The 26555-nt window shown below is 44.1% G+C and overlaps 1 protein-coding gene across 2 annotated transcripts in view; it reads left to right on the forward strand.

Annotated features, from left to right (window-relative positions):
• The window catches only part of ITGA2 (integrin subunit alpha 2), a 109388-nt gene that overhangs the window by 23503 nt on the left and 59330 nt on the right, over positions 1-26555 (forward strand). For both annotated transcript variants that reach the window (XM_019532043.1, XM_019532044.1), the window contains exons 3-4: positions 19395-19504; positions 21727-21818. In XM_019532043.1, coding sequence (XP_019387588.1) covers positions 19395-19504; positions 21727-21818 — 202 coding nt within the window. The remainder of the gene's footprint in view (positions 1-19394; positions 19505-21726; positions 21819-26555) is intronic.

Here is a 26555-nt window from a genome sequence, read left to right on the forward strand (position 1 = left end):
CAGGAGGCAAGAACCAGGATTTTAAATATGCCACCGTTTTTGCCTCCTAGCTGATCAGCAGTGAACAGGGGGCTGCTGGGGCTGAGGTTGGTGAGGGGTGGTTGCATGCTGAACTGAGCAACATTAAAGGAGCTACTGCACCTCGTTCCATCATGATTTCAGTAGGTCCCTACACAACTGTTGGAACATTACAGCTGCTGTGCACACCAAATCAGCCACTCCCCTTTTGAAACCATTCCAAATGTATGTGTCCAAACCCAGAAGAAGCAAGGGCTTATACTCCTGCGACAACAGTATTCACTCTCTGAGGTATAGTGTCATGCACTTTTGCATGTTTTCCTTCTGTAACTAAGATACTTCCCTTCTTGGCTGCTCAGTGACCTAGCCTTAACAGCTAGGTATTCACTCCCACAAAGCTGATGGATAGTTTTTCTAATGCAGTGTGGTGCATCAGCAGTCAAGTCAAGTCCCTAACCATGTAGTTTCTGGGCAGAGGTTAGGCTGGATAGATGCACAGCCATGTATTAAATCATGGTCATGATTTTGGGTTTTTCCTGTTTTGCAGGGGATTATGTTATGTTTTTGTGTATCTACAGCATAATTGGATTTGGGGACCTCCCTAAGGCAGGCAGGACTGAATAATTTCCAAACTGATACCGTGGGAGACAGTCATAGAGCACAGAACAGTAGCTGTATACCTGCAATTCAGTCCATTACATAACATGAAATATAATGACTTACATGACTAAAAATTGCATACATCCCTTGAGTCTTGGAAATGGAATTTGGACTGCCATAGAATATAAAATAAGAACCACACCTTACCATGGGGTTATGCTCCAGAAACTTTTATTTAACGAAAGAAAAGTTTGTTGTTTGCTAAGTTGTGAGGAAAAGAAATCAGAGAGTTAAATAAGTGCAAACCAATGTATTGGATAATGTCTTTTCTTAATACCTCTTGACCACAAACATAAGGCATTAGTAGTATTGGATGTTCAACAACATATTAATAATTCAGTATTTAGGTATTGATGTACTGATCTACATCAAGCTGATATTAAAACTTATTTATGGGATATTTTGTGGTTTTCTGTTTATAGCAGTGAATTGGAAACCATTTATTTATCTGCCTGAGAAAAGACTAGGAGAAAACCATCTTCAGATATGTAAAAGATGCAAAGAGGAAGGTCATAAACTATCATTCACATCCACTGGGGATAGGACACAAAAGGCATGTCTACACATCACCCTATGGGGCTGTATAGTGAATTATGGTGACATAGCAATCACATATGTCTACATGTGATCACAGCTACATTGCTGTAGCAGCATGCTCCCCAGGTATAGCACACTGCTATGAGGACATTGTGGTGAAATCTACCCATGCACCATGCACACAGTGCAATTACTACCCATACTGTATTGTGCTTTAGTGTTTCCAAAATGAAATACTAAAGCACGGCACCATAGCAACGTCACGGTACGACGATGTGTAGATACTCCCAAAATAACAGGAATAAATCACAAGAACTGTTTACATTGGTTATCAGAAAAAAAATCTTTCTTACTGTAAAGGTTGTTAGGCACTGGTATGAGCTATCTAGGGAGGCTGTGGAATCTGTAGCATTGTGGGTTTTAAGAGCATGGTAGACAAATATCTGTCAGGTATGGTTGATCTTGTTATGTGACGGGATGGATTAGATGACCTCAAGGTCATTTTCATCCCTGTTACCAATGGCTCTATGATCTGAGATAAAGGTTCGGATAAACCTTCTATATGCTGCTGACAGTGAAACAAAGACAGAAAGTTAGATACCCAACCCTACTTAGCAAAATATGCATACAGCCATACCAGAGGGGAATTCTGCTAGGCCTGAAATGCAAGGTGAATCACTTGCCTTAGCACAGCACCCTGCTCAAGCTATTACTGCTTTGAGCTAGCTAGAGTATCTTTTCATTGGGACCTTGATTTCTCTAACTACAATTTCTTTTTTTATGTCATTTAGATCTCATCCTTTCCACATTTTTATCCTGTAGATATGGGTGGTAGCCAGGAACTAAAATGGAGGGGAGAGTACAACTTTTCTTCCTGTGCTGAAAACATAAGGAGCCCCTCTCTCTGGCATGAATAAGCAGTGGGCTGTGGTTAGTTTGCACTTCTCATTAACTGACTCCTCATGCTGTTTCTCTTTATTGTAACCACAGATTTTTATCTCAGCAACATAGCTCCTATGGTTCCCTTTTACTATAGAAGTGTTGAAGAACAGTGTTTGCATTCACCTAAGATGAATTTGTTTCTATGAATTCTGCAGACACTGTAGTTTCCAGAGCAGAAAGTTGTGTGTGCAATCCTTTTATCAGTTTTTTTTATTCTTACTGTGGCAAGCACAAGACCCAAGCCTTAAACAAACTAGTTTTATATTAGGTTTCTGTATTATGTTAGTCTTAATGCTGTGAAAATGTTACCATATTTACTTGAAGGATATGCACTGGTGTTTCTGGGACACAAAGCAAGTTGATCCTTGCTATACATCTTTGTATATACTCTCCCTAACTTTTCTACAAAATAATAGAATATTAATATTATGAAACTGTAAGTGCTGTTTGCAGATGAGCAGTTTTGCATCCCCATTGTTCTCTAATGAAGGCCTGATTAGCCATTCTCTCACAAGGGTCAGGTGAATTTTATCTCTAGTTTTCCTGATTCATCCCCTTCTATTCAACAAAAAAGTTCTCTTTTTCAGGAAGGCATCAGAAATGTTAACTAGAGCACTCACCATTTTTTTTTGTTTGTTTCTAGACTATTTTCTTTTTCAGATGCAAGAAAGAAATGTCCTGTTCTTGCATCTGAACACAATCATTTTTATTTCATCAGATCATTATTTTATGGTTGCATAGCACCCTGGTAGCCCTTTTGTTGACATCAGTGTCTAAGAGGTCAATATACAGATTTTATACCTTTCATTAGATTGTGCCACTGAGCTCTGGTATAAATGATGTATTTACCATTATATTCTTTAGCCAGAAGACACCCACTGTACAGCTGGCATTGGACACTTGTAAAAACTGTACTCAAGTACAACTCCACAATCTAGGTACAGACAGTCAAAAAGTCTGGGGCTAAATTGATTTAGTCTTTGCAGGTTAGTCTAAGATGCATAAATTAAATTGAAACAGAAGTGAACAGACATTTACCTTTGCTTCAGGAAATGCAGCCACATGCCTGCAGTGGCTCAGGCCAGAAGCTGGGGGGCATTAGAACAAAGCTGTCTGGCTGTGTGTTCACTTCCTCTTCCTGCTGCCCCCAAGGTCTCTGAGATTTGCAGTCCAGAATTACAGCAGCAGGACTCTACAGGGTTGCTCATTACTTCCTCCTTCTGTTTCCAGGTGCCTCTGGGATTTGTAGTCCACAGCTGCAGCCAGCAGTAACTTTCAGTAAGTTTAGCCGGGCAGAGCAGCTGAGTTCTTGGGGGAAGGAGAGGGTTTAACTGGGGGATGGGAAGAATAATCCCCCTCCCTGGCCCTAAACCCCAGCCAAAGTTTGAATAGACTGGGCTGCAACCCCAGCTAGGCTTGCTCCACCCCCTTGTCAGTCAGCCCTCACTGCCCAGTCCAGAGCTGCAAAGCATGCTGGGGGACTGTGATTTAACTTGAACCAGGAAAGGGTCTGGGATAGAAGTTTCATAAACTGGTTTGACCCAATTCAGTTAAGTCTGATACTACATTCAGCCAGGTTTATCTTAAACCAGTTTCTGCCATTTTGAAACGGGTTTATGTGCACTGAGCTCCTGTTCTGTTCCAGGTTTAAACCAGATTCTGATCACTTAAACTGCTCTGATTTGATGTGTAATTTATATCCCCAGCCAAGAGAAAAGACTTTTCAGGAGCCAGTTCAATGATTTTCTGCTGCGTCTAAGGAACACCTTACTATATTCTGCTAAAAGTCCATTCCTTATATTTTTGCTTTGCTTTTGATAATATAAACTACACAGCAGTGTATATATTTGTGTGTAGAGTAAAAAGGAATCTCACAAATTTCTTTTAGGGAAAGGAAAAAGAATCATACATGACAATTGCTTCTGGGAGGTATTCAGGCACTATATACCGAAATCCCAGAGAGAGCAAAATTTGGGAAAAATAAGGATATGCAGATATTTTCCTTTTGGGAAGGTAGTAAGAATACATCTGGGAGAGGAAGACAGGTCATTTGGGAGAAGATGTAGGACTTCAGACAGAGAGAAGAACCAGTGGATGAGTGTTCATTTATGGAGTTAACTTACCACAGGGTAAGTGGGCAGGCATCTGCTATCTAAAGTACTAGCAGCATGCATGACTGCAAACTGGGATATTCACAGAAGTCAAAAGTGCAAAGGTTAAGAGTTCATTATGGGCAGGAGGAATCTAAAAGCAGAATCTAAATGAGTCAGCAGAAACTGAAACTGGAAGGAGCAATCGACAAGCGTGGACAAAATGTAGGTTACAGGTGACAGAGTATAATGTTATAACTCAAGCTAAATCAGTCTAAATATGAACAGTTGAAGTCTCTTCCTGTGGTGAGAGAGCTTCTAATAGAAATGAAGAGGTGAAGTACACATTTGATTTTTGATACTCTTATAAATTTGATAATCTTGTATATATCCCGATTTCAAAAGTGAGACTTCATCATCTTAAAAGTCTATGCCAGAAAGACTGTTAACAATATATTATTGAAATTAATAAGGCTAATTTAATTTGTCATACTGATGCTTTTTTTTCTATCCCACAAACAGTAAGTCAATTATGAAAATGCTGTCTTTAAGGCAGTCTGAGAATACTACCAGTAGTAGATTAAAATTCTAATCTAATAGTTGCTCTAACAATGCCTGTTTACATTTGTGACTTTATTGTTATGGCATGTGGTAGTTTTTAATATTTTTATAATTGTGCGTGCTTCTTGATTTGATTTCATAGATGTTTAGGGTCAGGAGGGACCTCAGTAAATCATCGAGTCCAACCCCCTGCCCTGGGCAGGAAAAAGCATTGGGGTGAGATGACAACAGCTAGGTGCTTGTCTAGTCTCCTCTTAAAGACCTCTGAAGTAGGGGAGAGCACCACCTCCTTTGGAAGCCCACTCCAGATTTTGGCAACGCTCACAGTCAAGACAACTTTCCTAATGTCTAATTTAAATCTGCTCTCCCTGTTTATGGTCATTATTCCTAGTAACCCCAAGGGATGCCTTGGTAAACAGAGTATCCCCTATTTCTTACTGCTCCCCTCTGATAAATTTGTAGACTGCTACAAGATCTCCTTTCAGCCTTCTTTTGCAGAGGCTGAAGAGATTCAGATCCTTCAGTCTCTCTTCAGAGGATCTTACCTGTAAGCCCATAACCGTTGGAGTAGCCCTCCTCTGAACCTTCTCAAGGTTATCCACATCCCTGCTGAGGTGCAGTGCCCAGAACTGGACACAGTACTGCAGCTGTGGTCTTACCAATGCTGCAAGGAGGGGAAGTATCACCTCCTTAGACCTGCTCGTGATGCACCTTCTAATGCATGAAAGAATGCGGTTGGCTTTACTTATCACTTTATCACATTGATTGTATACTATAACAGAGTGGTGCTCAACCTTTTTGCCTGATGGGCCAGATGGGCAATGCCTGGTTCAACCATGGGCTGCGTGGTTGTTTTAATTCAGTGCCTGGGTCTGGCACGGCGGCCATCATCCAGCCATGGAGCGATCAGACGGCTTTGCCCTGCAGTGTGGGAAAGGGGCTTCACTAAGTCTTGCATAGGGGAGAAAGGGGTTGGGACCCAGCACAAACCCAGCCCTTCAGGGGGAAGGGGGCATAGTCCAGCCCACCTGTGCCTGGAAAGAAGGGGGCATGGCCCAGTCTCAACCTGCCCCCACAGGGGAAAAAAGGGCATGACCCAGCATGGCCCATGAGGAAAATGGGGTGTGGCCTGGCCCCAGCCCAGTGCCATGGGAAAAAGAGGGTGTGGTCTGGCTTTGCAGGGAGGAAAGGGGCATGGTCCAGTTCCAACCTGGCCCTGTATGGGGAAAGGGGCATACCTCTGACAAGGCATGCAGGGACCTTGGTTTGGGAATTCGGCAGGGGGTGGGTGGCTATATTAATGGCCACTGTTCCCCTGCCACCTGTGGAGAGCCCTGTGGGCCACAAATGATGGTCCTGTGAGCCACATTTGGCCTGTGGCCTGGATCACCCTTGCTATAAGACACTGGGGTAGGGAAGGTTAGATTGTGGGTTTCTGCACATACGTGAATAATGTATGCCCCCCGGCAGTGGCAGCAGCAACCAGGGACCTCCCGCAGACACTGCTGATGCTGTTGGTGGCAGGGGCATAGGGGATGGTGAGTGCTTACCGGGGTTGGCAATCACCCAATATTACCGCAGGCAGTGTCAGCAGTGGCCAGCGGCGATTGCTGACCACCTGCAGATGCTGCTGGCAGTATCCAACAGTGTTGGCAGTACCTTTTCATAGGGGGTGCGCCGCCATGCTCCAGGGGTGCACATGCACCTGCACACCCCCTACGCATCGCCAGTGTGCCCGTAGCACAAAATGGGCTGTGAAGAATTGATCAATTTGCTTACAGAAGATGCATTTGAGACATTCAGTGCAAGCCCCATTGGCTATAGATTTCCTGCCAAGAACTGCCACCCAGAACAGCAAAGAAACCCAGTTTGGAAATAACTTGAAAAGGTGACCTCAGTTTGTACCCTAGGCTGACAAAGAGATTCAGACTCAAGAGAAAATGGCATGAACCCTAGAGGGAATTCCCTAGAGGGAATTCATAAACCTCTTTGCTCACATGGATTCTGCTTAGGCTGGGTCTTGTCTTTCTGATACAAGAACTAAGCCCACTCAGTTAACTAGTAAATACCGTCCTGTTTGAGAGAGGTTGCCACGTTTTGTGAAATGCAGCATTCTTCTCTTTACAAAGGTGAAGACTCCAAGAACAGTGTCAGTTTGAGCTTATTAGACTATGGAAATAGCAAGGAATGCTATAATCTAAAGACCTACTCTCTATAGGCAGTCAAAAAGATGAGAGGCTAAGAGCTATAGGACTCTTCAGCCTGGAAGAGCTCAGGCTCAGGGGTGATCTGGTGGCCACCTATAAGTTTATCAGCGGTACTCACCAGGATCTGGAGGAACGTCTGTTCACCAGAGCGCCCCAAGGGATGACAAGGTCAAACAGTCACAAACTCCTTCTCCGGGACCATTTCAGGCTGGACATAAGGAAGAACTTCTTTACTGCCTGAGCCTCCAAGGTCTGGAATAGACTGCTGACAGAGGTGGTTCAAGCACCTACTTTGAATACCTTCAAGAGAAATTTGGATGTTTATCTTGCTGGGATCCTATGACCCCAGCTGACTTCCTGCCCCTGGGGCAGGGGGCTGGACTCTGATCTTCCGAGGTCCCTTCCAGCCCTAATGTCTATGAAATCACCACTGCTGCAGGCCTGGGAGGCCCAGTGCTGGCCCCAGCCTCCCCTACCCAACCCGTGGTAACTTATCATGTGCCAGAGGGCACTTGGCACACACGTTCCCCAGGGGCAACTAGTGAAGGCACAAGGTGTCCCACTGCTAATTGTCCTTAGGGAAACAAACATCCATGCTCATGTGGACACAGCCACTAAGGCATAAGTTCAGGCAGTCAAAAAGCCAGAGGCTGAATAAATTCAACCTTCTCAGGCTAGTCTAAGCTGCGTAGATTGAACCAATAAGCAAGTGAACAGACATTCACTTTTGATTCTGAAAATGCAGCCACATGCCTGCAGTGTGGCCCAGGCCAGAAGCTGGGGGCACTAGAGCGTGCCTCCCTACTCCACTGTAGCAGACAGCTTGGGCCAAAGCTAGTACACCCACCCTGGAAAAGGTTTGCAGTGGAGGTGCAAAGCATCCTGAGATGCTGGGAAACTGTGAGTTAACTTGACTCTGGAGGTAATGCAGAGAAGTTCAATAAATCGATTTAACCTAAATCAGCTAAGTCTGATATTGTATCCATTTGTGTTTATCTTAAACAAGTTTCTGCCAGTTTATGTACACTGAACTTCTGTTCTGTTACATAAATGAACTAGTTTCTGGCCACTTGTACCAGTTTATACGTAATTTCTATCCCTAGCCCAGATGCTTCACTGGCACTAGATTCAAGTGGGTATTTAGAGAGATTGGAAAAGGCTGGCAGTCTCAAGCAGTAGCCCTCTCTGGAATCCTTGACACTTTAATTGAAGTCTGGTCATAGCATTGTTGTAGCGTTGGTGGTCCAGGGAATGTGAGAAGCAAGGTTTGTTTGGTAATATTTAGTTGGTTCAATAAAAGATAAGCAAACCAAAAGAAAAGCAACAAACCTTGCTTCTTGCTTTAATTGGATACAGTTATGTCTGTGTGAGATTCTTGTTTTAGGAACAAGAAATGACATGGCTTCTGTGTTTCTTCTAATACAGTAGCAATACTGAAGTGAGATTTTAGAACCTGTAAGTTGTCAGTCCCATTTTAAATGTAAATTCTATAAGAGGTGGTGGTATGGCATTGTATTGCTTGAGTTGTGGCAAATACTACAAAAATACAAACAACAGTATTCATGTTAGGCATCTGAGGACATTTTTGTGGATGCCTGTATAAGACCAGGTGCTCCCTGAAAGACGGTGCCTGCACCTGGTGCCCTCTCACTCCCCCCTAGTTAAACTACTGGTCACACAAAGCAAACATTTAATTGGTGAATCTAAAAGAACCTCTACTTGGGAAATTGTGTTTGCTATAATTTAAAAATAAGCTCTTCATGATACTCTCATAAGCTTATCCAGCTTTCTTTCACCATTCTTTATGCTTCATGTGCATCATATTTGCTTTCCTTGTTTTAAAAAGACAATCTCTACGCTAGGCAAGCCTCAAATCTGATGTCATATTTCTGTATTTACCTAGTTGTTTTCAAAATTTCAACAATTCCTATAATAACCAAGCATGAAATAGGAAACGTGCCCAACTAGAGGAAAACATAGATTTCCTTTAAAGGAAGCAAGAAATAAGAACACATGAGCAAAATGTACAGTATCATTTTAGAGCTGATTTTATAAATAAAGTAGGAGATGATATAAAAGCTATTCATATGAGTTTGGACTGAGGGATAACAAGTTAATTCACTTGAATTAAAAATGAAGGATAAATAGAAGCAACTAAACCTCTTAATTTCAAAAGGGTAAACTGATAAACTAAGAATACTGCTTAGAGAAATCAAGTGGACTGAAGATCTTCAGGACTTGAGTGTTCAAGTGGCTTGGAATTTTTTGAAGTAAAAGGTACACCTGCAATCTGAATCCCTGTAATAGGCTTCAGTTTCTCTTTAGTGTTTTCTGTCTTCTGTCAATCACCTGGGACTTAGTAAGCATTTTGGCTTCCTAGTTGGTTACCCCCCTCGCTTTTGCCCACCAGGTCTTTGTTGGTAGTTATCGTAAGTTAGGAGGTGGCCCTCAATTTGGGCAAGAATGATGCAAGGTGTCTGTCCTCACTCTAGTGAACACCAAAGTGCCCTCAGTTGACTCAGTCAGTGGTCTAACCCTGTTTTTGAAATTACCTGCCAGTTCATAGATTCACAGACACTAGGGCTGGAAGGGACCTCAGAAGATCATCAAGTCCAGCCCCCTGCCCCAGGGGCAAGAAGTCAGCAGGGATCATAGGATCCCAGCAAGATAAGCATCCAAATGTCTCTTGAAGGCGTTCAATGTAGGTGCTTGAACCACCTCCAGTGGCAGTCTATTCCAAACTTGAGGGCTTGGACAGTAAAGAAGTTCTTCCTTATGTCCAGCCTGAAACAGTCCTGGAGAAGTTTGTGACTGTTTGATCGTCAGCTCTTGGGGTGCTCCGGTGAACAAATGTTTCCCCAGATCCTGGTGAGCACCCCTGATAAACTTATAGGTGACCACCAGATCACCCCTGAGCCTGCGCTTTTGCAGGCTGAAGAGTCCCATGGCTCTTAGCCTCTCATCATAAGGTCTGTTTTCCTGATCTTTGATAATGCGCGTGGCTCTTCTCTGCACTCTCTCAAGCTTCTCCACCAGGGCTTGGACTGCTGCATAAATTCTGTTTGCTCAGGGCTGCAGTCCTCCCTAAGACTGTTCCTTAGGCCACCATACCAAATATCATTGGGCTGGGCTCTTGACTGGTCTTGTTGACTTGTGTTAGTCCCCCTTCTTGGCCTATTTATAGTAATCTACTACCTCCATCACCACTAGTTCTACTAGCATGCAAAACAGCCTGTTGTACTAGTCCTGGGGTCCTGATAGCCCACTCGCACAGAGTCCTGGAGGCCAGGTGGCCCACTTGCATAAGGCTGGGAAGCAATGAGGATCTGTTTCCCCGCATACAGGTCTGAGAAGTCCTCAAAATCTGCTGCCCCACAAACAGGTCAATATCCAATGACACCAAAGAGTTTCACATGACTTGATTTAATTTAATAACAAAAAGACTCAAATAACTTAGCAGCAGAAGGGGCCTTTCCTTTAAGCATGCCCCTTTCAAAATCAAGGTGGAAAGACTATTTTTTTTAAAATAGCAACAAATTCTTCAGTTATACAAATAAGGAGAGGACAAGGAAAGGTGAGGGTGAAGTTTTAAATTAAGATAATTTAGGTCTGGGCCCAAAATCTAAATAATCTGTTTTCAAGATACGTAGGCAGATGATGTAGGCAAGGACAGGATGGCTAATCCACTGCCCCCACCACTGCCTGTTCTATTACTGCCCCCACTTATCACCTCTGTAGACCATCTGCAGTAGTAAGGGGGATGAATTTAAGATGATCCTCCAACAATTAGATTCCATACATGAAAAATTTTAATAAAGTTTATCATTTTTTCTTGTATAGAATCTAATTTTGGGGGTTGTCTTAAATCCAAGGTCATCTTGTATTTGGGTAAATACATTATAAAAAGGTAAGTCTGGAAGATATTTCCCTAACCACTAGGCTACTGATCTGAAACGTCCTCCTTTATTTGGCTCCTAGCAGCTCCATGTGCAGGGCACTCTTTTCTGTTTCATCACAGGATGAAATAGAATCAAAAACTCTGTGCAAGTGCCAAAGACTTTAGTTACAGGGTTGCATAAATGCTATTTAGGTGCATAATGTGAAATAGCAGTCTGCTGCAATAGGCAGCACTGCTGTACTATGGACAGATCCATGTTCTGCCTGGAACCCCATAATCAGTTCTTCTTTATGTGGACCTCCCACAAAGCAACACAAAGTGAAAACTTTAACCAAAAAGGAAACTGTCATTGTAAAACCAAATCAAAAGAAAATGAGAAACTGAAAGGTAGACTTGGGGACATACTTAAGATCTAGAACTGAATTTAACTTTTGGAACCAATTTGGTTTCAAGTTGATGCTTTCTAAATAGTTTAAATACCACATTACATGCAGCCTGTACATATTTGTATGCTTTTTCTACATTTCCCAAAAATAAAGTTCATTTAAACATCCACGTGACAATCTAACCTAATATTAAATAAAGAAAACAATCCCAGCAGATCTTGGAAATAACCCACATATTTCTCTAGCTTTGTCAGACAAGATACTGTAATTAAATATCTAGGCTGCATTGGAGTCATCATGTAATGATGAGTTATGTCTAAATAAGACATTTACAATGCACAAAATATTTATATTCACACAAAAACTGACAGAGAGCAAGAAACAAGCAAAATGAAAACATTCAATAAAGATCTCAGCACTTAGACAATTGATTCCCCATCAGTCTAATATCTATATTAACAAGCCACTGTTCTAATCCGTGATTCTCAGACTATTGGTTATCAGCAAGTCTGAGGTGAAAGGATTGCTAATCTGCCCCACTTCCTTATTGCTAGTCTGCCATAGGAGCTAATTGGTTCCTCCAAGGCCACAAACCTCTGTACTGCCATCTGTCTCTTTAAAACACCTTGGACTTATATCAACACAGGGAAAATAAATCCTGATAGAAAATGGGTTAACACATTTTTGAGCTGTCATGATGTTAGATACAACTCAGCAGCCAGCCGTACTTAAGGAAGTATTACTTTGTCATTGTCATCTCTCAGATTTTTACTGAGAAACTTCTTTAGCTGGCACAAACTTCTAAAATTAAAAGCAAGTAAAACCTAGATATGGCAAAATAGAACCATAAGGCTTATCCATATAGTTTGACCAAAATATGATTTATCATTTGTGTACTTTCTAAGGCTAAGTTTACACCGTAGTGTTATCCCCAATGATTGGCACCTGGGTCAGAGTATCCACAGAAGCATAGCATGGGTATGTGCAGCCACATTGCAAAGCCCTATCTGAAGCTGTACTCTCATTGTTTATGCACTTACTCACGTGTGTCTGGAGATATAGTTAATAGGGTTTTTTTGCTCTGATATGCTCTAAATATTTCCCAGACAATTTATGGAAGAACTTGCCTCCTGTTTGGAAAAATTGTAGAAAGAGGACTAGAGGATTATTTGGCAAACAACTGATTTACCCTTTGCAATGTCTAAAAGGGCAGACTCCAGCCTGAATGCAGACTGTGTTCTACTCTGAATTGACTCGGGATTAGTAATGGTGCCATAATACTTGTGTAGATGCCTGACTACAGCAAAATCTGCTCCCGGTCAGCCGTGCACCAGGGGATGGGAGATAGCTCCCTGCCCCCCGGAGGTGCCTGCTGCTGGTGCAGGCTCTGCCACAGGAGCCCAGGCGGGGACCATGTCCCCCTGCCCCAGCAGCAGAGAGCTTCAAGCCTCCTGCTCTAAGATTGTGATTGGGGAGCAGTGGCTGGCAGATCTTTGCCACCCAGCCTGGGCCCCTGGGAGTTCCGTGCTGGCAGGTTTTTGGAGCTTGTTCCCTGCCCAGCTCCACAAGCATGGAGCTGCGGTGAACAAGCTTCCCAGCCTGTTTCCCCCCAGCTCCACACTCATGGAGCTGTGCAGGGAACAAGCTCCCCAGCCCCTGGCCTGCATGCCCAGGTGGAGACAATGTCCCTTTGCCCCAGCAGCAAGGAGCTTCCAGCTCCCAATCGCAATCGTGGAGTGGGAGCTGGGACCTTGTTCCCAGGCCCCACTCTGCAATTGCAGTTGCAGAGCAGGGGCTAAGAGCTTCCTGCATGGGGACAGTTCCCTGCCCAGCCTGGAGCTGGCTGGGACCTGTCTCTGACTGGGACAGTTCTCAGCCAGCCCCAGGCTGCTAGGAGAAGCATGTGCAGCCTGGAGGTGGCTGGGGACTGTCCTGTTTTAGGCAGTCCCCAGCCAGTTCCAGGCTGTACATGCAGACTTCTGCACACAGCCCAGGGCTGGCTGGGAACTGTGCCGGCCATGGGAAGTCCCAGCCCTGTGCCCTGATCTGCCAGTGGAGCGAGGTAGCTGCTAGCTGCCCACCAGAAGATTGGGGCAGGGGGCTGGATTTCTGCAGCTCTTTCCAAGCCCTGTGGTGCTGATCAGGGAGCCAGAGCCAGGAGCTCCCTGTTGCCAGAGCAGGGGGACATTGTTCTCACCCCAGCAGCAGGGAGGCCCCTCAGACTAGGAGACAGCCTCATCCAGTGCTTCCTGTCAGCCCCTGAGTTAGAAGCTAAGGGGAGCCTGCAGTTCTCCCCAGTGGTGGCAGAGGCTCATTGGAGGGCTGCAGGGAACCGGGTGAAGATCTTCTCTTTAATCCTCTCATGTGTAGACACATGCCTGAAAACCCTTACTCCGGCTTAGTTTACACCAGAGTAAATGCATGTGTAGACACGCTTAGTGGTTCTCAAGCTTTTTATACTTGAACACCCCTCAATGGACTTGAGACATCCCCAGAAAATGTCAGCTTTTAGTTGCCCTTGTTTTTTGACTATAGAAAAATAAATAGAGCAGTTCTTCTGTTGCAAAGAACTCAGACCACAACAGGCCAGAATGTTTTTCTTCTTTCATATGACAAAAGCGGTGTCCATATCTTTATCTTTGTGCACTTTGGCATTTTTTCAATTCGGGAGCTCTTGGCTGTCAGAGATGTTACCAGGGATCACCACATGGAAGTGGCTCTTGTTGAGCCCCAGAATATTTTTGATACTATGGATTCCTCCTTGAAATCTCTGGGTTTATCCTGTGAATCATGGCTGCTGATAGACATGGGAACCCCCGCAGTTTCCCAGAAGAGGCATCACATCAGTTCAACCCAATTCCCCAGTGTCTGTATAGATTGTATGCTTCAGCAGGGCTTTTTGGCACTTTTATCTAATAGCAGATTCAACCTACAGATTGAGCCTCTTCTGGGCATGGACTGGGGATTGGGCCCGCCGCGGAGTTCTGGGTTGACATACACTCGCGGAGGGCTGCCCGGGCCCCTGAGGTGCTGGGATGCACCAAGTTTAAAGTAAAGTACTATTTTAAAAAAAATTTTTACATTTTTGTAAGCAGCCCATGTTTACACATCTAACAGTGCTAACATTGTATGGTACTCCACAGCATCCTTGAAAGGATTTCAAAGGATCCCTGGCTGAGAATTGCTGGTCTAATACCTGACAATTATGGGGTTTCACCTGGCTACAATTTTGGGACTTATCTGGTTTGTATGTGTACCCAGGCACCACATATCAGCACAGCCCTAGTGAGCATGCTTAGTGGTGTGTGTAAGTGCCTAAAACAGCAGTGGCATGGCTGTCCAGCTGCCATTTAGGCATGCAAGGGGAAAAAGGATTTAGCCCTTGGAGTCTTTACTGTGGTGGGGGAAAAGTATCATTAACCAAAGGTTTCAGATGGCCAGAGAGGCAGGTCATGTTGCCCACATGGACAACATGTAAGCTTCATTTTTCCTTTTTGACCTCAAGTCCATAAATACTCTCTTCAGGTTGATTAACAGAAGTAGTTTGTTTTGGAGAGGCTCCTTCTGTCATTGTAAGTGCATGCTGGTTGCATAATCCCCAAAGAGTAAAGTGTCTAACAGGAACATAGGTTCTTTTGGTCTCAGTGGCTAGGGACAGACATTACACATAAACCAATTTAAGTGACCAGAAACTAATTTTAATAATGTCTGTAACAGAACAGACACTCAGTGCACGTAAACTGGTTTCAAAATGGCCGAAACTGATTTGAGATAAACCTTAACTGATCTGGCTCAAACTGGTTTATGCAATGTCTGTCCCAGACTCCTTACTAGTTTATGATAAACCAGAGACCCCCAGCATGCTCTCTGGGCTGGGCGGGGCTCTCTGCTCCAGCCACAGGGCTGGCCCCACCTCTCTGCTCTCTAGCCAGACCAGGGACACCCTAGCAGAGACACTGGCCAGCATGTTAAGGCAAATTGGGCAGGGGCGGGGTTAATTCTTTCCTCCTTCCCCTCTTACCCTACTGAAGATGAGGTCAGCCTGTCTGCTGGGGAGCAGAGGGGAGGGGGCTGCAGCAGTGGCCCCTAGAGCTGGCAGACCCTGGCTGCAGGGAAGGGAGGAGGGAGGAATTAATCCTTCTCCCTGACCCCTTCACCTTAATGGGCCCATGCTGGGCTCTGTTCCATGCTGGGGGGGAGGACTCTTACCACTCTTCCTCCTCCCAGGGAGGGGAGGGAAACCTGTGAAATGCTGGATGAGGACTCTTCCTGCTCCTCCTTCTCCTCCCCTTCCTGCCCTCACTGCTGTGGGGCTGGGAGGGTGGGACTTCATGCAATGCTGCCCAGCCCCAGGAGTGGGGGGCAGGGGAAGGCTCTGTTCCATGCTTGGGGGAACTCTTCCCCTTCCTCTTCCCAGAGAGGAAATGGGAGTGCAGTGCTCAGCTGGGCAGGGTGGAGGATGTAGGGGACTCCCCACATGGCAGCAGCCCCTGCTGCCTGGCAGCAGCAGCAGGCAGGGAGGTCAGGGTGCCCATGACCAGCTCAGGCGTGGCTCTGGCCAGTGCAGCGCTGAGGGAGGGAGCAGATCCTGCCCTATCGCCGGGCTCTGAGCCTGCAGTCCAACCCTGTGCTGGAGCCAGGTGCTTTCCCCACTGTGCAGTCCCGTACTCGGACTCTGCCAGAATGGAGAGAGCCCTGCCCCCACTTCCCTGCATAGTCCAGAGCAGGGCTTCTCCATGCGACAGCGGAGCTGCAGGTGTGGCACTGAGCCGTGGGGATAGAAGTGGCTGGGCAGGCTCCGCTCTTTACCCTCAACACAGCGCTGGCTGCCTCTATCCCCAGGGGGAGCCTCCATCTGCAGCACGGAGCCCCGAGGAGAGAGGCAGCCAGCGCTGTGCTGGGGGTGAGGAGCAGAGCCCCACACAGCCTGCCTGGCTGCTTCTGTTCTTGCGGCTCTGCGCTGCACCTGCAGCTCCGCTCTCACATGGAGAAGCCTCACGCTAGACTGAGGGGAAGCAGGGAATGGGGCTCCCTCCAGTCCGGCAGAGTGTGAGTACGGGACTGCACAGCGGGGAGTGGCCATGCCCACCCCTCCTCAGCACAGCTTCCCTGTGGAAGGGAGGGCTGCTCTAGCGTCCCCGGGCTTCTGGCCTGAGCCACTGCAGGCATGTGCCAAATGTCCATCCACTTGTAAACTGGTTCACACTCTGCAGGTTAGACTAACCTCTACAGACAGTATCAATTCAGGCTCGGGCTTTTTGAATGTCTGTCCCTAGCCACTGAAAAAGCCCATGGTTAGAAACAGTGGCCATTTCAGAGCTGCAACTTGCAAAAGAAGTACACCCCTTGGTGAACTACGTAAGTTGGAGGCAAGCTAATGATGTAGATGAGTGACACTAGCATATCGTACGATTTTACATATATTTATAAACTCCTGAATTACAGGTTTGGAATTGCTAAAAGGACATAAAATCCTGTTTCAGTTGCCTGTGTAATCACTGTTTTCCAACAAGGTAATTGAGAACGAGGTATTTATTTTTAAAACTCTCCTACACAGAGAAAAAGCATAGTTGCATTTTAAAGTTTTGTTATGTTTTTGCTAACTCAGTAGTGATGGCGAAATGAAACAGAGTTATTTTATGCTTAAATTGAGATTAAATATATTCAGAGGTGTATGTGAAAGTATTAAACCTCTTCAGAGAAAAAAGTAACCCTGAAACACTTCCTTATACATTTAAGCTAGATATATTTTACCAGATCCACTTTACTGCAAGAGTCCTATAAAATGTTAGTCAGTGTAGATTTGGAAATGTAAGGTGTATATAGAAAAGGCTGTCTAAAAATGTCCTAATTTAATAGAAAATATCATTATTGTAACTTTTTAAAGGAACACACAGTTGTTGTTGGTTTTTATTTGTTTAGAAAGGTTATAATTTCCAGTTGAACTTCAGTAACATAACAGAAGAGAGCAACCAGGGCACCAGTCCTGAGGGCAGGATGGGGAGAGTAATGGCATTGACTGGCCCATGGGAGGCTGCTGCTCAGGGCACTCAAGTGCCCATTTACACGTCCAATTATAAGGATATGTTTATCATAACTATTTTTAATTTATTTATTACCACTCTCTGTAAATATTGGTTAATGTAGTGAGATCTGCATTAGCCTAGCTCCCCCAGGCACAAGTCAGTCCTTGAACTCTAACCCACTACTTTAATTTGGTCCCAGCAACATAGTTTCTCTGCAGGCTCAGCAGCACAGGATCTAATGCCAGGGTTCTTCTGCTCCACAGGGCTTAGCCAAAAACATAAATAATACAAAATAAATACACCTTTAACCTGGTCACAGCAACACAGTACCTCTCTGGACCCAGGAACACGAGCTCAAACCCTGGGGTTAATTTGAACCACAGAACTCAGCAGAAAGCGTCAAATAATCCAGAATGGGCCCCCACAGGCATAGATTAGTTTTCACCCCAAAATCTTCATTCTTCCTTGGAGGAGTCCTCACTCTCCACATGACCATGACCTCTTCAGGTTCTTCCCTCCTCACTTCCTCTTCCTGTCTCTCTATTTCCAGTCACCCAGCCAGCTTCCCTTCATTATTGGCTAATTGATCCAGGCTGCAAGGCTGCAGACTGTTACAGTTACTGACAGGTTAATCTATAAACAGAAACATGGATATTTAAAGATATAAACAAAAGGGTTTTCCTTTTAAACATTTTGTTCAGTGGTTTCACAATAAAGGCACTGAGCTATTACCTTCCATTTCCATGGAAACAGTACTTCTTAATTATATTTCCCCTGCATTTTCAATTTTATTGAATTGTCTTTTACATCCTATCCTAAACTGTTGTATGGTGCTACCCACGTGTTACATGATTGCTGTCTTGAGAGCTGAGTAAAGTGGAAAGATTGTGTTCATTACAAAAAATGTTTGGGCATTTGGGAATTAATAGAGTATTGTCTGTAAAGTGTTTTACTTCCTCAAATGAAAGGATGTGAATCAGAGGACAATGAATTCTGGAATGTTTGATAACTTACAAGTTCCTGTTTAGTTCTAAATAACTACATGGTCTGTTATCATCACCTCCACTAGTTTCTTTCTGACTTACTGTGTTCAAGATATGGCAGCACAGTTCAAGCTTAGACAGCAGTAATACTTTCATTGGATGCATCTACATATGCAATTAATTCAAAGCAATAAACTCGAGTAGTCTGAGCCAGAGTAAACTACTCTGGGGCACAGCATCTACATAAACCCTAGGCTCCAGGTAGTGGCATCAGGCAGTGGAAGGGATGCCTGCAACACAAGGGTACTGAAAGTGTGGAGTTGTGTGTCTAGGTGGGAGACAGGAGTCTGGCCCCCTGCTGGCTGAGCTGACTGGGCAATTTATGCCCATGGTCAGCATTTACACACGCATTTAATCACAGTTAATTATCCCGCTATAAAATAGTTTTGTCCCGTACTATCTTACTGTAGCATTAATTAGTCTACTGCACCCTAATAGCGTTACATGTGTAAATGATGATGCTTTACTCTCCAGCTAATTAGTTTAAGCTGCAGTTAAGTGCACATGTAGATGCAGCCACTGTGTAGCTGGTGAGTGAACTGTCTCCCATCGATTAAAGGCTAACCTAAAAGAATCCTCTCAACATGTTACCTGACTGATCTTTAGGGGTATTTTGCTTCCAGTCAAATGCACCATGTGTCCCAGTTCACAATTTATGTATTATTAACTAATGTATTAGTAAGTATTAATACCTTGGCTACATTTCTTTCGGCTTTGTCATATGTATTATAATAACACAATAGATTTAAAAGTCTACTGGATGTTTGACCATTTCATTCCTATACATCTACTGTCTTCTCCGGTAGGGTTCTCTTGTATGATATATATTGCCAAAACAAAGCACAGCTCTGGGATACCTGTAAACAGAGTTCTTCCACTTACTGCTACAAACACTCCTAGGATCTCATTTAGTTCAGTACCAAGAGGCCCTCTGAATCGTTCATTTAATTTTCAGTTTACCTTCAAATAAACATACTCTTTTTTTTCTCAGAAAGCAAAGAAAGAATCACTTTCCCTTTGTTTTAGGTTGCTTGTTGGCTCACCTTGGAGTGGATATCCAGCTAATAGAATGGGAGATATATACAGATGTCCTGTTGACTCATCTCAAACCACATGTGAAAAACTAAATTTGCAAAGTAAGTTGTAATTAACGCCAACTTGTGATAATCCATTTAGTCTCTCTTCTGTACCCAGCCAAATTTATTGAGTAAACCCAAATTAGGCAATAATACGCAATAATCAGAGCTATACTGAATCTCCTGAAGTTAAGAACGTTATAATTTAATACACTCCCAAGATACCTTTAGCTTCTAGAGCTGTACAACTTTGCCATTACTTGCTAGTGCTTTCATGTAATTCTGTATTCCTACTCATAACTCTTTTCCCACTTTTCCTTTAATGCATTTGCATCAGCTCTAGATGCATCTTTTGTTAATTGTCATAATAGTCATTTGTTGTAATAGTATTTGTAGTAGTCCTTATTATTTGTATTGCAGTTCTGCTTGGGGATTCCGATTGGTGTTTCATTGTGCTAGAAACTTAAACACCTGACAGACACTGTTCCTATCACAAAAAGCTTACAGTCTAAGCATAAAATGAGATCCTAAGTCAGATTTCACAAACAAATGGGGAGGGGCACAAAACAACAGGAAGCTATTAAAAACAGTTTTGATAGGGGGGTGTCACAGAGCGGGTCCCCAGGTGTGGCTGTGTTGGCCCTGGCATCTCCACAACCATGCAAGCTGTGTTCTGAGGGAATCCTCTGGTCTTATCCGCCACAGCTTGTTGGTAAAATAAATCAGAAGGCTGCCCCTGGGTTTTCATTTGGTCCCAGTCTGCTGAACCTCAATCAAACTTACTGATCTTTGAATCCTTTGCCAGGCCTCTCTTCAATACTGGGCTTCACAGGGCACCTGAGGTCTTATGGGCCAGTTGCATGGCTCCAAACCTCCCCTTTGCCACCCTCCATGCCTCGCTGGTGTTACATGACTATTATTGCCTCTGTCAGAGTCTCAGCCTACTCTGCCTCCACCCCTTTAATATAGCTTGATCTTCTAGCCTAGACCTACTGTGTTGGGTCTGGCTTTGAGGCACTAGCACCCATCCATCTCCTCTTGCCACCAGACTCTCCGGCCCTCTGGCAGCCGCACTGCCCCCCCCACCTGGCGCTGGGCTCTCCAGCCCTCCAGCAGCCACACTCCCCCTGGCACTGGGCTCTACACAATTGTGTGCCCCCCTCTGGGCACTAACGAGGCATCAACTTCCTCTAATAGTCTCATCCCAAACCACCAGCACAAACAATAACACAGACATAATCCCCTGGACTATAACATAACAACAACCATGAGGGCAGCATTCTGCCCCTTTAAGAGCACAAGCTTCCACCCTCAGGATAGAATTTACCCCTGGGTACCTTGTGAACTCCTAAAGTCTTACTGTGCTTAGAGGTAGCAAAGCAGGCAGCACAGGTAGCTTGGGTAGCTCTCATGTGCAGGAGTTCCTTTTCTTGGCAGTTGTCAGAGAGAAAGAGAACCGTGCCCTGAGTCCTGCCATGTTCCCTGGGCTCTGCCTCCTTCCAGTCAGCTGACCACCTGCAGGTGCCAGCTAATTACCGTAACCTGTTACTCAGGTAGGATGGCCATCATAGAGCACAGTCTGGTTGTTCTCTGTTCTTTATTTATATGAAACTGGATGCCTTTATGTCCTCTAAGAGAAATAGAGGACATAAAGGCAAGAAGAGAAAAATAGAGAACATAAGGGCATCCAGTTTCATATCAACAGAGGACAGAGTAGTAGAAAACCGGAATGTCCTCTATGATGGCCACCCTGTACTCAAATAATCTGCAGCTGTGGAGCTCTGCCTAGCCTGCAGGACTCCTTTGCTAGGCTGCTTCTGTCCTTAAAGAAGCAGGTACAGCTTAGTGCCCTGCGGCAGGGTTAATTGTGTAAACATACTTTTCCTAGTCTGAATCTCTCTATTACCAGATATTTTCTATCTGAAATATTTGAGACTTGGACTTGACACCTGTTTAAAGAGACCTGAAGTCCTAAATAGTGTAAACATAAAAGGTGCCCCCTGAATCAAGTAAAAAGAATCATGTTGTATTGTTGTACAGCTATTGGGGGGGGATCTTGGCTTATTGAATTGCCTCTTACTCTTTAGAAGACGCACTCTAATTAAAAATACTAATCTAACCAAATTTCTCACACCAGTTAGCTTTCTTTTGTTTAGGCTGAGAACCTTTTCTGGAGATTCAAAGGATTTCTAAAACCCCACTCAGAAGCTTCAAATTCTGTAAATGAGGAAGATATAATGATTTAATATTTTTCTTTCATTTAATCACTTTTTTTTTTTTAGCTCTAACCAGCATTCCAAATGTTACTGAGATAAAAGAAGAGATGAACCTCGGTTTAACTCTAGTAAGAAACCCCAAAACAAAAGGATTTTTGGTAAGAATCAAAGCTGTATGCAGTAAGTACTAAATGTTATTCATGAAAATGTGACACCTGTAGTGCTGCATATATAAATGAAATCTGAGCTGAAAATATCTCATGAAATGTAAATTACTGCTTGTTTCATATGACACTTTACAAACCTACATTAAAACAATGTTATTTGGGTTGCAATGTCAGAGGTCATAGGGCAGTTAGGAGTCATACAGAAAACTGTAATGAGAATATGTAATTAAAAGCTTGAATATACATGACAGGAGAAGATTCTGCAAGTTACACAGACTTACAAAGATAGCTTATCCTGTAGGCATTGAGTTCATTACTTCAGTGAACCATTTTGATAGTAGTCATGTTGAACATAGGTATATTATATTAACAATAAACCAGGTTGCTTTTGTAATAAATCTTTTGTATTTCTTTGCGGATGCATTAATCTGAAATCCTTCCTTGTTAACTTATAAACAGTAACCCTGGAAAAGTGTAATATCTTTTGTAAATGCAGGAATTGCTCTGTTTGTGTGTCCTTGCGGCTTTTACCCTTCCATTCCAGGTTGTAATAAAGGAGCAGGCCATGGGATAACTGTGTCCCAGAAAAATATATATCCTGCATGCTGGAGATCTTGACTCTGAGGGTGTTTATACACAAGCTCCAGGAGTGGGACAGAGGCGCTTTAATTAGTGTGGCTCCAAGAGCCGCCCTAATTAAAGTGTCCTGAGCATCTCATGTATCAGCATCTCTGCACTTCAAAATGGCAGCCAGGGTGTTTTATCTAAAGTTTGTCAAACAAGCTTTAGATAAAGTGCCCCCGCCACCATTTTGAAGTGTGGGAATGCTGATACACGAGATACAGGAAGCTGCTGGAGCATGGTAATTTCCATGCCTCAGAAGACTCAAATACTTGAGTCTGCTCTGACGCATTGAAATTACAGTGTGTCGGAACAGCCTTCCTGCTCATATATAGGTACCTAGAAGGCCCACTGGAACTCCTCCTCATGTGGTTGGCTCTGCTTCACCCTTAGTGGGGGCATCTACATGAGTTGTTTAATTCACTCTGTAGTAAAGCCTTTTTATCTACAGGTGCAGGTGACAGGAAATTAATTAACTTGGCTGTAGGTTATTACTGGCCAATACAAGTATTATCGTATGACAGAGTTATTTACACCATTGCAATGCACATGTAGATGGTGACTAGCCCTTGCAGGCTAGCCTGGCACTTCGTGCTGCAGCCAGCCTCATGCCCCAGCCCATTAGTGTTGCATAGGGAGTGCATACGGGTGCATATGCACCCCCTGAGCTTGGCAGTGCACCCCTGCAAAAAGTGCTGGTGGCACCTGCAGGCAGTTTTGCCACCTCCCTCTCCCCTCCATTGTTGACACCACCACTGCCCCTCCCCTGCCATCAACACTGCTGCAGCTGCCCGCAGGAGCTCCCCACTCGGCCCGCCCCCGCTGCCAACACTGCTGTGGCTACCTGTGGGAGCTCCCCACTGCCACTGCCTGTGGGCGGTTGCTCTGTCCCCTCCCCAGCCTCCAGAGACATGTGGCATTTATGCCCCATCCAGTACCCTTGTAATGCCCTCATGCCCCAGCCAGCCCCTTTCCAGTATGTTGAGCCAGGGCATTGTAGTTCTGGGCTGGTTGGCTGACCACCTGTATCCCCTGCCAGGTGCACCACCCCAGCTTACCATTCTGCAGTCCCAGGTGTACATGTAAATAGTTTGCTCAGGAGCAATAAATTGGTGTAAACTGCACCAGAGTTTATTGCATCACACTAATTTAACATGTAGACACACCGAGTGTGACCTGCCTAGTTGATGGAACAGCCCAAGAGAAGAGATGAAGTTATCCTAGATACGTTTAAATAGTTTATCTAAAGCTCCAAATCTTACTGGGGAGCTACGGGTATTTATTTGAATTTTGGCTGTTTGCTTTTTTATATGGAGCGGCCATTAACTATTCATTGTATATATTGCACTATTGGTGAGCACCTGCACCGTATTGAGGCCAATGGACTTTTTGAGGGAAAGGACTACTTGATCATCTATCTAGCTAGAGTGGCCTGGCAAACACAAACCATAACAACCCACACTTCAAGGAACCTGGGTAAGAAGGACCAGGTCCCATCCAAAGTGCAAGAGTACTTCTAAACCTGTCCAGTGCCATCCCCTCTGCATGGGGTAGTTGTTAGTGAGAATTTGCCTCCAAATTGTATGATTCCTAAAGAAGAGTCATAGAAACAGGATTTATTCATCCGTAAGGCAAGCTTTTCTATAAAGTTGCAATTTACAGTCACTAGCTGTCAGGCTCAACTTTCTAGTGTGTGATAAGCTAGCTTCCTTCCTGGACAGGGTGTCACTAGACATGAAAAAGAATTTTGCTGTCTTGATGGCAGAGGGTCAAACAGTGGCTAAAACTAGCTTGCAAGAAACCTTAGTTTCAGTGGTTATAATTTCCCAGAAATAGCAAAGGTCACCTGACCAACCCAGTATAGCCACAGGGATCCAGTTTCTTCTAGGGAGTACAGACCACTGTGAAAGACCCTTCAAGTGAGCAGAGTTGTTCAGCATCAGGATAGATGATGCCTTCACATGCACCCTGGTACATAAAAGAGCACAACAAGTAGCATACTTATAGTCTGTCAATTGTGGTCACACAATCCTTTTTCTACCAGAAATTGTCCAGGCCCTCAAAAAAAGGTAATGCTTCTATAGATTAATGCACCCTGATCACCCAGATCACTTGGACTACTGAGAAAGCTGAAGTAGCCCACGCGATACAGGAACCCTTTGGGACTCATCTTGCCTACTTCGGGGACATGTGTTCTTGTATGTTCAGTTTCACCTGATGACTCCCTCCACTTCCCCTTCCTTCTTCAGGAACCTTTCTCAAATGGTCCTTCTATATCAAAAGTCCTATTTCTTTTTTTATTTTGTGTATGATAGAAGTCACAAACCCATAGAAAAATAGGGCTGGAAGCAATATCTGGAGGTCATCTAGTACAGCTCTGACTCAAGGCAGGGATCTTCTTTTTCCAAAGCATTCCAACCAAGAACTTACTTATCCTGCTTTTAATTTCGAGGAATGGAGATTCCACAGCTTCTGATAGTAACCTGTTCCAGTGTTTAACCACCCTTCTAGTGAAAAAGTTCTATATAATATCTAACCTTGTTGCAATTTAAAACTGTTATTTCTCGTCTTGCTCTCTATTTGCACAGACTAACCTATCTCCATCTTCTTTATAACCACCCATCAGGCATTAGAAGACTATTATCAGTTCCCTCTTTAGTCTTCTCTTCCCTGGGCTAAACAATCCCACTTTTTTCAACCTTTTCTTTTAAGTCATGTTTTCTAAACCTTTAATTCTTTTAATCCTTTTTTTTTTCTGTTTTCCTCTATCCAATTTGTCTTCTTTCAAATGTTCTTTAATTTCAGTGCCCAAAACTGGATATGGATGACACATCACCAGTCCCTCACCCTTACTAGAAAAGAAGGTTTTACAGCTCTAACTTTCTAATTATAAGAAGGAAAGGAGGGTGTGTGACATGTGTGGAATCTCAGAAGTTCATAATTTATCATCCTGCTTGATTATACTTGATTATTCCCTTCCTGGACTCAAGCAACTTTTTCACATCTCTTGAACTTGAGGATATGTATTTCCAGGTATCCATCGTGCCATTACATGGGACATACCTGAGATTTGTGGTAGGTGCAAATCAATACACAGTTTTACCAGTAGGACTTTGATTTGCTTCAAGGATGTTCAGCAAAGTGCTAAAAGTTATGGCAGCACACCTCCGTGTACTCTGACCTGGACAGGCAGCTGATGTGATGGTATTTCTCTTTCCTGATGTATTACCAAATCTGTGCTTTAAAGTTGGAATCCAGAAGTTGAGTCTCACTCCATTTCAAAGACTCATGTTTATCAGGGTGGTCTTAAGATGCACAGCAGCGGTGGCTTATATACCCCAGAACAGGTTCTAGAACCTTATTGGCCTGATCCTAAAATTCAGATCTAATCCTTCCATGCAAAAACAAATCTTTTTTTCAGATCACACGGTTTTGCCCACTGTCAGGTCCCTCTTGTCAGACCATGAGCATCTGAGTACAAGAAAAACATTTTCAGCACCCAGACATTATGGGCCAAACTGTTTCACTTTGTACACTCAAATGGTACTTAACTAGCCATGTAACTGGTATTTTGAGCACTTCTGCACAGTTTGCATTCCTGTGCCACATGCAGTCTGAATGTAGAAGTGGCCACACTGCTTTCTGGCTGGATAGGTACATACACACCTGGGTGAGCATTGGTCCCAAAATCATAAAATTATAGCTAGCCAAAATCCCATGATTGGTGGGTTTAGCATCAGAGGAGAAGGAGCTTAGTCAAGGTGCATTGAACAAAGACCTTAGCACTCAAACCATCCTTTTTTCCTGCTCAGTTGTGTTAATATTTTCAAAGAGTCCAACTACTGTGTTTGTACCTATCAGAAATCGAATCCTGTTGCAGGATCTCAGCCAAGTATTTTTGACTGTCATGGGTCCCCCAGTTGCATAGTTTCTAGGGTCTGAAGGGACCTGAGCAGATCATTGAGTCCGACCCCTGCCATGGCAGGAAAGAGTACTGGGGTCAAACGACCCCAGCAAGGTGTACATCTAGCCTCCTCTTAAAGACCCCCAGGGTAGGAGCCAGCACCACTTCGCTTGGAAGTTGGTTCCAGATCCTAGCCGCCCTGA

The sequence above is a fragment of the Crocodylus porosus genome, unplaced genomic scaffold (assembly GCF_001723895.1).
Source record: "Crocodylus porosus isolate Cpor-Errol unplaced genomic scaffold, CroPor_comp1, whole genome shotgun sequence".
Classification (NCBI taxonomy): domain Eukaryota; kingdom Metazoa; phylum Chordata; order Crocodylia; family Crocodylidae; genus Crocodylus; species Crocodylus porosus.